At 48.3% G+C, this 12,663-nt stretch overlaps 2 protein-coding genes across 2 annotated transcripts; both read left to right on the top strand.

Annotated features, from left to right (window-relative positions):
• Positions 1 to 1,930: 1,930 nt before the first annotated feature.
• Positions 1,931 to 3,342, top strand: PFICI_14696 (Calcium/calmodulin-dependent protein kinase type I; the record flags this gene model as incomplete). The annotated part of the gene is made up of 2 exons (XM_007843277.1): positions 1,931 to 2,131; positions 2,260 to 3,342. The coding sequence occupies 2 exons, from the start codon at positions 1,931 to 1,933 to the stop codon at positions 3,340 to 3,342; spliced, it is 1,284 nt and encodes a 427-aa protein (XP_007841468.1).
• Positions 3,343 to 4,559: 1,217 nt separating this feature from the next.
• On the top strand, positions 4,560 to 9,557 carry PFICI_14695 (uncharacterized protein; the record flags this gene model as incomplete). The annotated part of the gene is made up of 2 exons (XM_007843276.1): positions 4,560 to 7,067; positions 7,122 to 9,557. The coding sequence occupies 2 exons, from the start codon at positions 4,560 to 4,562 to the stop codon at positions 9,555 to 9,557; spliced, it is 4,944 nt and encodes a 1,647-aa protein (XP_007841467.1).
• Between the last annotated feature and the right edge of the window lie 3,106 nt (positions 9,558 to 12,663).

The raw sequence follows: 12,663 nt of genomic DNA, 5'->3' as shown, positions 1-12,663 counted from the left end.
GAGTGATGTTGCTAGGCGCCAGGCGTCAGACTCCAGGACCTATCCACAGACAGGGAAACTGTAGCTGGAAGATGTGTAACGGGATTCTCAATCAGAAGTCACTAATGAGGCGATAATATTTGATAGATTGACTGCCGCTTGTAACGCATACATGAGATGTCAACATGAAGTCTAGCAATGTGAATTGTGGCCGCAGTATGAACAGCTCAGCCTGAGGCCTGATTTCGTAAGGCTCCCACTGACCCGGCGCCGTCATCCCTTTGAATGCACATGTGCGGAGAAACACCCGGTGTCTTATCGTCTATTCGCCAATGACGCTTCTCTTGTGCAACCATCGCTTGGACGCCGCAAAATCATAGTGCCGACCGTTGCGCACTGATAGCATCGTAAATATGTACAGCTAGAAGGGCCAGCCAGTCAAATGTGGCGGGGCGCAAATCCATCGTGTGTCCATCGTCTTTCTCGAGATATAAGCTTTGGGTAAAGTCCTAGATTTGTTCTGAGAATGTAGTAGCAATCAACCCAACTAACGGTACTTTGCAGTACTGCCGGTTGAAAGACAGAAGCCCTTCCCAATTTGATGGCCCTCGATATGCCAAAGTCTAAATGTGAAGTTCATGATATCAAAGGCATGCGCGCAAGCATACTATAAAAGGTTGGTAAACATTCAGATAAAGTTTTTGGTGTACCCCCTTGCTATACTGTTCCTCCAGCTTAGGATATTCCGCTGAGGCGATGTAATGTAGCCACCTTATTAGGTGCTTGTCCGTGACAATGTTGGCGCCATAACAACAGCACGAATCGAGGCACATGGACTTTCTTGATGTGCTACCAGTCAAATATGGTCAGATCTTTGTTTGAACATGCAGGTATTCAGGTTCTAGGAGATAACACGGGAAGAACAAACCATATTATCTTCTCATCAAATGCTATTTATGGAACAGACTCGTCTCTTGTCTCTGGCTCATGCAGTGCATTCATAATGGCCCAGACTGTTCTGATGACGATCCCCACTTTTCACATGTGTCTGAGACCTTTTAGCAGACAAGATGATTGGCTACAGCAGGGTAGAGGGCCAGTCAGACGGTGCTGATGGCTTGAACCTTGGGGCTGTTAGTGGGTTTCTATCCACGTCCCTTAATCTTGGCTTGTTGCTTGGGCTGTTTCCCCGTACTGTTGTTAATAACTGTGGTGGTGGTACGTAAGGTGTTGTTGGGCATTGGAAGGAGATTTGAAAACTGATGATCTTTTCTCCAAGAATGCGCAATCGCCTCTGATTTGAGCGTTTCAAAGAAAGAGAAAGTCTCTGAGAGGGGGCTCATCGCAATCTGCCAGTGTGACGTGTGCAAAAGAAGCCCGTCGTCTGCCTTGCGACGAATCTATCTCCTGCGTACATTTGCCTACGTCAGTCCTCGGGCGATCTTCCCTCCCCTTTGGGAATCTCCAATTCCCGTCGTGTTTTTTCTCTTATCCCTCCTCGTTGAGCCCCCCCCAAACTACACCGCGGCCGGCACCAACAATACACTTGGTCGCACTTCAGTCTCTTTTTCTTTCTGAATTATCTCCGTCTCCCATTTTATTGATACCCTCTAAACCGATTGCTGCTCCCAGCATTCTGGAATAGCAAATAACTCAAAAGGCGCCAAATTTCAAATTGATCCTCAGTCAACTGCTGTTTTCCCCCCAGTGCCTACAGGTCCTCCACTTGACCCCTCTTCCGCTACGAATCGGTTGATAAGCACGAAACAGTAGCGGCAAAGTCCCTGAACTTACTGACGAAAGCCTTGCGACGACGCGCCGTGTGGCTGTCGACTCCCCTGAAAATACGAAGAGGACAAAAAAAAAAATCCAAGTCGCGCTGAATTTCCTATTTACAACTCAACAACAGGAATCGTTGTCGCTTTCTTCATTGCCTCTGCAGACACTCACAATGGCTGCCCCGGCTACACAAACCAACGGCGGATCGCCAGGTCGGCCGAACCCGCAGATACAGCCGTGTCGCTATAAGGTTGGAAAGACGCTGGGTGCTGGCTCGTACTCGGTGGTGAAAGAATGCGTTCACATTGATACCGGCAGATACTATGCTGCCAAGGTCATCAACAAGAGGCTCATGGCTGGAAGAGAGCACATGGTATGTTTACGATTCGTCAAATAGCGGGCAGGGCGTCAGCAATCTCCCCAGAACAAACGACAGCCTGTACATTCGCATATCATAACCTGAACCAGCGTCCAGTAGCTGACAGCGTGGTGCTCTTACAGGTCCGAAATGAAATCGCAGTGCTTAAGAAAGTATCGATGGGCCACCAAAATATCCTGACGCTGGTTGACTACTTCGAGACGATGAACAACCTGTACTTGGTAACAGACTTGGCCCTCGGCGGTGAGCTGTTCGATCGCATCTGCAGAAAGGGGTCCTACTACGAGTCGGATGCGGCAGACCTGATCCGCTCAACACTATCGGCTGTCGCCTATCTGCACGATCACGGCATTGTACATCGCGACCTGAAGCCCGAGAACCTCCTTTTTCGCACACCCGAGGATAATGCCGACCTGTTGATTGCCGATTTTGGCTTGAGTCGCATTATGGACGAGGAGCAATTCCACGTCCTGACAACCACCTGCGGAACCCCTGGCTACATGGCTCCGGAGATCTTCAAGAAGTCGGGACACGGCAAGCCCGTCGACATCTGGGCCATGGGTGTCATTACCTATTTCCTGCTTTGCGGTTACACGCCATTCGACCGCGACTCGGATTTCGAAGAGATGCAGGCCATTCTCAATGCAGACTACAGCTTCCAGCCTGCAGACTACTGGCGCGGTGTCTCAGAAGCTGCCAAGGACTTTATTCGCCGTTGTCTGACCATCGACCCTAACAAGCGTATGACAGCCCACGAAGCGCTGAGCCACACCTTTGTGGCAGGGTACAGCACGACTACGGATGGTGACAAGGGCCAGAACCTGCTGCCGACAGTCAAGAAGAACTTCAATGCCCGTCGCACACTGCATGCTGCCATTGACACTGTGAGGGCAATCAACAAGCTCCGAGAAGGGCAGTTGGCAGCAGCCATGATGGATGGTGCCAAGAGCAAGGAACCGACTCCTGGCGCACCCGCGCTCGCCAGCCAACAAACCAAGACCGACTCGGGCATCAGCATGACGGAGAACCGTGGCGGCCAGGATTCCGGCTACGGCGGCAGCAGTAATAAGGCTGACAGCGATGGAGATGTCGCCATGAGCGGCGTAACCTCTGTTCCAGCCAGTTTGAGACCGGGGCAGGTCGTCAACAAGGTTGTGGAAACATCGAAAGGACTATGGCAAGCAGGCACAACCGCAAAGCGTTAGGAGCGCATAAATATCCCGCCTGATGCTTACGGCTATTGGATTCCAGAGACCAGTGGTCCTCCAGAGATCAGCAATGAAGTTGACACTGCGAGCACTCCATTGGTCAAACAAATGATCGTGGACTGGCTACTCGCTGATAAGAGGGCCCAGATGTATCATGAAAAACCGAAAGGGAGTCCCGGAAAGCCCTATGATTTTGATTACGTGGTGGTAGATGAAACTCCATGCGATAGTCTCCGTGGCAATGAGACACGAATATGCATACGAACGATCACGGATGACGAGCAGTTTACTTTGGCGGACACAGAAAGGAGATTCAAGCAGATGAATCTTTCCTCGGATGAAGTGGACAAGGGTCGAAGAACATCATGTATGTACATAGCGAGCAGCTGCCTACGGTCAGAAACATAAAGAGTGCTACAAATTTTTCTTTTTGGCAGGACTAGCAATAAAGCAGCGTCTTGTTTGAACTCTCTTTTCTCTCAATTTACTGTTGAACGGGAATTGCGGCTCAAATGCACGGCCGTTTACTGGTAAACTTTGCTAGTGGGAAACATTCGACTTTTACCTTTGAATGCCGAGATGGAGCCTAGATGGGATCAAGTCCACTATGTAGTCTTTGCATTTCCAGTATTTGCATTGCTGGTGTGTCCTCTCGCCAATATATGGAGCCAAAGGCAGATAAGGAATGTCGACTGGGTACCTTCAAGAGTAGAAGATGTCATCTCGCGATATTGGAGAGGTGTGTTGGAGAGATGGTGGCCGCAAGGCTATATGCGTGGATGAAAGAGTTGACTTGATTCCATTACAGCTTAAGCGCCGACAATAAATATCATTTTTGTACAATCATATTGTATGCAATCATCGATCTTGCATTAGCATAGAATAGGATCATGGTGGGTAAATGAATTGGTTTGCTGGAAACATGGCGTACGCTCAAATCCCGAGCGATGCATAAGTTACATTTTGCGCGAGGATGTGACACGACATTTCGTAGCCGAGTTCGAAGCCCCCATATGTGGCCAATCATTCGGCGATCAGGCACCGCCTCCAAGCCGCAACACCCGGTCTGCAGCAGCCCAATAAAAGACCAAGGATTGTTGGGCTCACGACGGGAACCCCTCATAAGGCTCGGGAAAGAGCAACATCTGAAATTGCCTCTACCTGCGGGGCAAGTGAAGCTGTATGCATGATTCCCCAAATACAGCACTCCTACGATGAAGAAAGCGAAGAAAGCATGGTCACGCTTGAAGCGTTCCGAGCATTCCAGTAAATCTACAGGCAATGCACTACAGGTACAAGGGGACGCAGGATCTCAGCCGCTTATTGCAGATGCCGCTCAGCAAGGCGCACCACACCTGGAATCCGACACATCTCCGCCATCACTTCATGAAGCGAGTGATCATGCCTCGAGAATCTGGGAACAGGCATACAAGGCATTGAGAATTGACGACAGTGGCCTTCTGGGCAAGTTTGAGGATCTTATGGCCTACCAGATTGCAACGGCCGATACCGCGGACTCGAACAAGAAAGTCCCTGCAACACATGACACAGTTTCACAAGAGGACATGCTCAAGATCATCGCTTCTGGCCTCGATAAGACAGAAAAACTGGCAAAAAGACTGCAAAACGCCAAGGAAATCACGGGTCCAATCTTGAAGTTCAAAGAGACTATTGGCGGTGTAATATCCCTCACCGGTGACCCAATCGCGACGTCAGCTTGCACCAGTGTATTTCTTGGCCTGAGCCTGATTGTTGAGCCCTTGGAGCAGAATGAGAAAAACCGTAGTGGTATGATCTACATTTTATCACGCCTGGAATGGTACTCCGCAATGATCCCGCTTTTGCTCGACATTAGTCGGAGTCCTAAGCGTGACGACAACCTCGAGCGTCTGAGCAGAAGCCTTGAGTCTGGGGTGACCAGCCTGTACAAAGCCATGATCTCATATTCTATTCGAGCTGTCCTATCGTATCATCGCCAACAAGGATACAACTTCCTAAGGGGGGCCTTGGGTCTTGATGATTGGCAAGGTGCTCTGAAAACTGTCAAGGACGCTGAGGAGCTTGTGGAAAGGGATAGCGAAAAGTTCAACGATTTCGCAAAGCTTAGCCATCTCAAAACTTCTGCCGAAACTCGGGAGAGGCAGTTGAACGAAGTACTCGCAGGTCTACAAGCAGTCCCCACTGCGATCGAGAGGCAGACTGCAAAACAACAAGAATGGCGGATGGAAGATGAAGACATGAAGTGCTTGAGAGCCCTGAGAGGTCTGACCGTTGCTTCTCGGGACGAAGTAAGAACTATCGAGAGCCGCAAGGAACCTCTGTTGGCTGAGGCATGTCAATGGGTACTAGATACTGAAGAGTACAAGACGTTTATCAACAATGACGAGGTAGACGCGCGGCTTCTTTGGGTGCGAGGTGGCCCTGGCGCAGGCAAGACGATGTTGACAATGGGCATAATGCGCGACATCACAGAATCCATGGAGCGCCCCGACGCCGATGACTCGGTCCTTTCATTTTTCTTCGCTCAATCAGCCGAGGATAAGCACAATAAATCCACGGCGATTGTAGGAGGGCTCGTGTGGCATCTGGCTGATCAAAAGAAGCATCTGGTATCTCATTTGAGGGCGCAATGGGATTCCTCTGGAGAAAGCCTCTTCACTGATAGCAATGCCTTTGCCGCTCTTTCTAAAATTCTACAAAACATGGTGGAGGACGTGTCCCTTCCCCGAGTGGTTTTGATCGTTGATGCTTTGGACGAATGCGAACAGGGCTTGGATGAGTTGATCGGCCTGATTGCGAATACGGTCCAAGTCTGCCCGCGAGTCAAAATCATGGTTACCAGTCGCCCGTTAAGCCAAAACAACGAAAACACTCTGCGCAAATGCCGTGCAACACATGTCCTCGAGCTTGATAACATTTCAATGAGTTCACCCGTCAACTCATACATCGATCACAAAGTTGGCGAACTTCAAATGGAGCCAGAGCAACACGCATCAATCAAGAAACGTCTCAAGCAGAACGCGGGCGCCACATTCCTGTGGGTGGCGTTGGTATTCCAGAGGTTAAAGCAAGCGTCACCACATAACTATTCAAGAATATTAGATTCGACTCCCAATAGTCTGTCAGCATTGTACGACGAGATACTAGGCCGCATTGATGCTCACGAGTTCGATGCCCAGAATTGCATTGATATACTCAAAGTTGCAGCAGTAGCATTGGACTCTTTGACAATAGCGGAGCTTGGTGCTCAAGCACAATTGAACTGGAATGTCGTCCCAGAAATCGTGCGGTTGTGTGGCCCCCTTCTTCTGATTCGCGAAGACAAGTTGTATTTTGTACACCTGTCTGCCAAAGAGCATGTTTTCACTCATTTTGGGGGTGAAAATACCGGCCGAGGTCATGAGCATATGGCAGAAAGATGCATGATGGTAATGCAGCAACATTTGAAAAAGAATGTCTGCAATTTGGCCAAGCCTAGTGCAGAACCGCCCTGGTCGCCCTGGTCACTCTCTCTGGAACTTGATCCACTTCTGCCGTTGAGGTATTCTTGTATTCATTGGGTTGACCACTTTTATCTAAGCGAGAATGAAGTGCGAGGTTTATCTCAAATGGTGTACAATTTCCTGAAGGAGAAGTTTCTCAACTGGATCGAGGCTCTGAGCCTTCTCCAGCAGTACGTGGTTGGGTCAGCCAGTGTGGAGAAATTGATTTTGGCTATCAAGGTATGTAACCACTTCAAAAGCTATACACCAGTCCGCTAAATCATCCTCTTGTAGGCCCAGACCGTGGCCGCATCGGAGATCATGAGCTTTTTGAAAGACGCTCATCGGTTCCTCCTTTTCCATCGACAAACCATTGAGCATTATCCATTACAGATATACATCTCGGCTCTCATTTTCAGCCCCATGAAGAGTGTGATACGAGAAACCTATGCAAGCGATATTCCAGACTGGATTGTTAAGCCGCCTTCCATGCCCGACGAATGGGATCCTCATGTTCAGACCATGGAGCTCGAAGACTTGGCTCCACCGGATGACCATTTTCATGGAGGAATCGGAAAGGTTGCAACTTTCCCTTCTGGTGGTTTAATTGCTTGCCTTTACAGCCATGCCAGCTCTGGTTACCAGCAACTGGACTTCGAAGAACAGTATAAGGACGTGACAGTCGTACGCCTCAATGGTGAGCGACTGTATACTTGTCACCACCATCATGACGTCCAGAATATCGCCTTTCTACCCAACGGGAAGCTTGTCAGCAGTACTAGAAAGAATGTATTTGTATGGAACAGGCAAGGTCAGTGTGAAAGTTCCTACAATCTTATGGAGACAAGAATTGAGGACAGGAACAAACTCCAAAAATCGCTGGAAAAGGATTCTGTCATTCATGAGTACTTCAACGAACTTTGCACATTCCTGGAATACGTGTCTGGTAGCGGCAACGACAGAAGTGAAGACCAATTTTCCCAGGAGATGATCGTAAACAATGAAGGGGAAATCATGTCTTCACGTATTGTTGGAAATATTCTCAGAGTCTGGTCCAAGCTCGATGTGATGGAAGATCCGGCATCATTCGATCTTCCTCGGTTAACACACAGCAACGCGTGGTACGAACATCGTCTGACATATAATAGTCGTGTTGTGCTTTGGCAGGGATATCGACTTTTTCAGGGCGTCGAGGAAGATTTATCCCGAGATGGGGGAGATTACGATCTCCATGTAGTAGACTTGTCCGACAAATCCATCATCTCCCTTCACCGGCACACTGCACCTGTCTACAACGTATCGTGCAGTCGAAATGGCCGGATGGCATCCGCTTCTTTGGATGGCACACTCAATATATGGGACTCAAGTGGACACCTACTACATACGCTTGAATGTGGTAGTTACGTTACTGGGATGTCTCTGCTTGAGAATGATAATTTTGTCACACTTCACAGAGAATCCAAGCGTGACCAAGTATACTTTTGGAGTCCTGACGGACAAAGGCAACATGGCTGCACGATAAAGTCATTGTGGCGCGGCGAAGAGTTATTCCCCATCTCGCAGTCAGAAAATGAGAAGAGGCCACTGCTTGGTGTGCGGTGCTCCAAGGAAATCGAAGTTGTGGACGCGAACTTGATGCAGTCTACTGAACCAAGTATCAGGTACTGCATCCCCATTTTTCAAACGCAAAAGGTTGTGCTTTTTCTCCAGAACGGCAGCATAAAGCTTGTTGATGTGAACACACATAGCACAACCCTGTTCCGGCACACGACTAATTATGTCGGTCTCGGCCATCTTCACAGCCAAGTATCGCCAGATGGAAAACTATTATGCTGTGTAGAGAAGGACCTCGACAACCACATTCTCCGTGTTTTTGAGCTATTAAGCGGACAAGAGCTCTACACCTTTACCACGAAGTTGTGGTTCAATTCCGCACTCGGAGAATGGAGTGCACAAGACTCAGATGATTGTCAATCTATGTCTTCCCGATCTCAGATTACCTTCTCGGGCAACAATCAATTCATGGCATGGAGGACGTATTCTGGAATCATGCGAGTAGATCTGGACACCGGAGGTGTGTTTGAGGTGAAAACTGGTGACATCGAGTTGGTGAATGGGAGCCATATTGCGTTATCCCCAGATGGTCGATACGCTGCAATAGGCAAACATGAATATTACGAGGGCTGCGTATGTTTCTATGACATGCAGGATGGCGAACTCGTACAGAGTATACCATTGACGTTCGAGTGGGACTATCTAAGCTGGTCAGCTAATGGGCACCATCTGATCATATGCGGTTTACCGTCCCACGGGGATCCAACATTCATCATCTTGGACACGAAGAGCCTTCAGTTCAACGATATTCGCAGAGAAATGGAGGAGGGCCGATCATCCTTCGAAAAGGCAGAGAAAGTTCCACAGGAAATTCGTGATCACATTGAGGAGCACCATAACACAGCTTTTGGCTTCTACTTGAGTCAAGCAATACCTGGAACTTCACAACGTCCAAAATTTCGTATTGTTGGCTGGAGGTCAGGATGGATACAGCGAAACGGTGAAGATATTATTCACGTGCCCGAGAGATACTATGTGTGGCCGCTCGTACGAATTGGCGGTGGTATAGATCGAGTCGATATGGCTGGGTTAACCAGGGAAGGACAATTGATGTGGTTCACGTTTTCCAACAACGAATCAGAGTTCCAGCAGTGGCGTTCTAGGCTTTTCAGGTAGTGGTTGAAAGCGAACCAGCAAAAGCCTCCTCAGCATACAGCTCCATTTCTACCTACCGTAGCTTTCTTTCCTTCTTTCTTTCCTCCTTTTTCTTTCTTAAGGTCTTTTTCTTGCTATTTTTGATACGAGGAAAAAAAAAAAAAAAAGAGAAAACAGTACCATGCATCCTCGCAAGAGTACCGTACAAGCCAAATAGAGACTTTTGCTTACTTTTTGTTTGACATATGATAGAATAAGCAGCAAGACCTCAAGAAGGGCTTCTGTGGTTTTCTAAGGGTACATCTTATGTCAGACGCCCATGTGTACCATTATGTAGGAAAAGCACCCTTTCCGGGACCTGACTTGTTTGTCAAATTCGAACAAGCGATGCTAGATATGCAGTCAGCTTAGCTAGGCTGATCACTCATCAATATTCTATTGGCCAACAGCGTGGCATCAAAGGTTAGAAGAAAGCTTATTTGTGGCAATCGACATGCCTTGCAGCCTGCTTGGCGAAAGCACATGCAGAATGGGGCAGACATGGCAATGTGAACATGTGTAATCGTGGACCCTTCAAGCAGAGCTTCTTTGTGCGCTCACTCCAGGCCCCATTCTTGGAGTCTTGTCTACGCAGTAGACGTTGAACTATACACATGCCGCGGCAAGGCTTAGCTCGAGTCAGGGAGAAGCATTCTTCGGTGCCAGCAAGAGATCTCAGCTCGGATGTTCTTTCACGTGATGCAAAGTTATCCCATTGGGCATCAGTTACCAACAACCATACTAGGGGCAGGAATAGATATTCATGTGTTTGCATACCAAGTAATTACAACTTGCGAAATTGAGTATATGTATGCCCCTGGATTAATTGGAAAATGCTTTCAAGATTAACATCTTTGACGTCACGACAAGCTGGCTCGCAAGGTTGAGCTGGTTTGCGTAGTTGCAAGTACGTTTGGGCACATTTAAAGGTGGTATATCACTGACAGGTACGGGCGTGCGCACTGAGAATCTTGTGAACTGTGCTCTTCATGATCAAAACATCAGACGAAAGTGATGCTGTGAATATATGGCACCTGACAATAAAGGTTGTTGTTTGGTGATGGATTCTTTATCATGGAGTACCCTGCCGCCGTCTTGGTTCAAACCCAACTACTAAATGCCCAAACCCACTTGAAAGCCGGAGGACACAAACCACCAAAGACCGACCGCTCAGTCAGCAAAAGTACAAGTAGATTCATACTATACCGACCGGTAGGTACCCTAGGCATGGAAAGAAAAGCTAGCAAACTTACCATACCTGCACATGTGGAGTATCTTGCTGTCAATAATCCGTGACCAGCAGATCCAGATTTCACGCCGACTATTGAGACCAGGATCCACGATGTCTGACTGACTACCTACACTATCGAGATGCATGTTTTTACAGGTCTTTATTTGCACAACCACAGGCATCGTGGTCCATCCTGTGCATTGTGTACTTTGTACTGGGCTGGGATCGTAGGTACTCGGATGGTCCGGATCGTTGGCGGCCATAGCCAAGACCGACCGCGGCAGAGACGCAGGGTCAGCCGATCACTGTTGCTATACTTGGACCGTTTTTGTGCAATCCCTCAAATCCTGGGCAAAATTCCGCACATATGGCATGCCAATGTAGGTAGCCAAGCACAAGGAAAGCCACAAACACAAAAAAGGCATGTGTGCATTTCGGACTTATGTGGAGTTAGATGGACGAATAGTCTACTTTCCTGGTCCTACGTGCCTTTGTCGCTCACCTTGCACTGGGCGCTTATGGTCATGTCGCGTTACCATGGTGTCGCGTGTCCCCCCCGGGTTTTCTTTTTTTCTTTCTCTGTTGGATTTGGTTCTGTTTCCGTGGATAAGTACAGTACCTAAACTAGATGGATACAGAGTCTCAAAGTGTGCAAAAGTTTATCCATTTCCCCTACACCCTTAAAAAAACGGTAACCATGTGCTACGGAGTTATGGCCAAACTCGAGACTTTACCGCCGCACCTCGGACCGGAGCGAAGGTGACGGGTTCGCGGGTTTTCTCGTTTGTCCAAGAGCCTACACAGTACTGGAGCATGCAAATCTTCATACTACTTTGACAGTTTGAGCGGGCCGCAGCTGTCCGAAGACCGAGAGACCATGCCATTTACGCTTTGGCTGAGGAATTTTTTTTTTCGTTCCCTCTGCTTCCATTCCATGCTAATGAAAGAAAAGAGGAATTCGGCAACGAGCCAACGAACCATCAAATTTCCGAGTCGCGCCCGGAGGTGCGGGCAGAAATTTTCTTGGTTGGTAAGTAAAAAGTAGCCTCGCAGCCCGAATGGATGGTTCCACGGAATCCTCGATGGCCCCGAGGGATCGCATTCGCGACCCAACTGGAGGTTCGTGCGAGCAAGGATTAAAATTTTTTTTTTATGAAAACAGAATTTTTTTTTTCCCTCCTCGCGCTGCGAAAAGATTACCCACAATGCGGAGTCGTACGGATTTTAATCCCTTTCCTATATTGTGGAAACATGCCAAGGGTACTAGCATCTGGCGATATGGGATTGTGAGATGTGCTCACGTGAGCCGATCGCCAGCTATCTTTGAGCCCATCATAAACGGAATATGTTGTGCTCTATGGCTTGTAAGGATGAAAGCTGAAGCTCACTGGGGCCCGCGGCGCAGCCCCAACAACTGTGACTGTCTGCTGTCAAGCCACTCAATCTTGTGTATGTCTTGCGTTACCTACTATCGAGTGGCGAGTGCCCCTGGCCTGGCGAGACTTGGTTTGCAGTGTATCAGTTGCATTCTTCAGTTGAATGTCACCATTTTCTGGCTCTTGGAATGACTTCAATCCCTAACTGCCTTTGAGTGTCTGAGAAATGTCTTCTGAGTAGCCTTTTCTACGGGATGATGTCAGGTGGCTGGTTGCTAGAGGGCGTGTAAGTTTGGGTGCCGTGATTTTGATTGTGATGCATGATCCAGAGCTTGGTCTGTGAGCTCAGCGGTAGTCAGTCAAACCCCATTGTACGTAGCTTGGTACGTAGTTAGCCGACGGCACTTTTGATTGAAGTTTATATTCAATCTTGGTTCTCTACTATGGTATTCTTTTTCTTCTTTAATTATCATTATGCGTT

The sequence above is a fragment of the Pestalotiopsis fici genome, assembly GCF_000516985.1.
Source record: "Pestalotiopsis fici W106-1 unplaced genomic scaffold PFICI_Scf_13, whole genome shotgun sequence".
Taxonomy (NCBI): Eukaryota; Fungi; Ascomycota; class Sordariomycetes; order Amphisphaeriales; family Sporocadaceae; genus Pestalotiopsis; species Pestalotiopsis fici.
The sequence above is the reverse complement of the archived record's forward strand: the minus strand, read 5'-3'. Positions and strand labels throughout refer to the sequence as shown.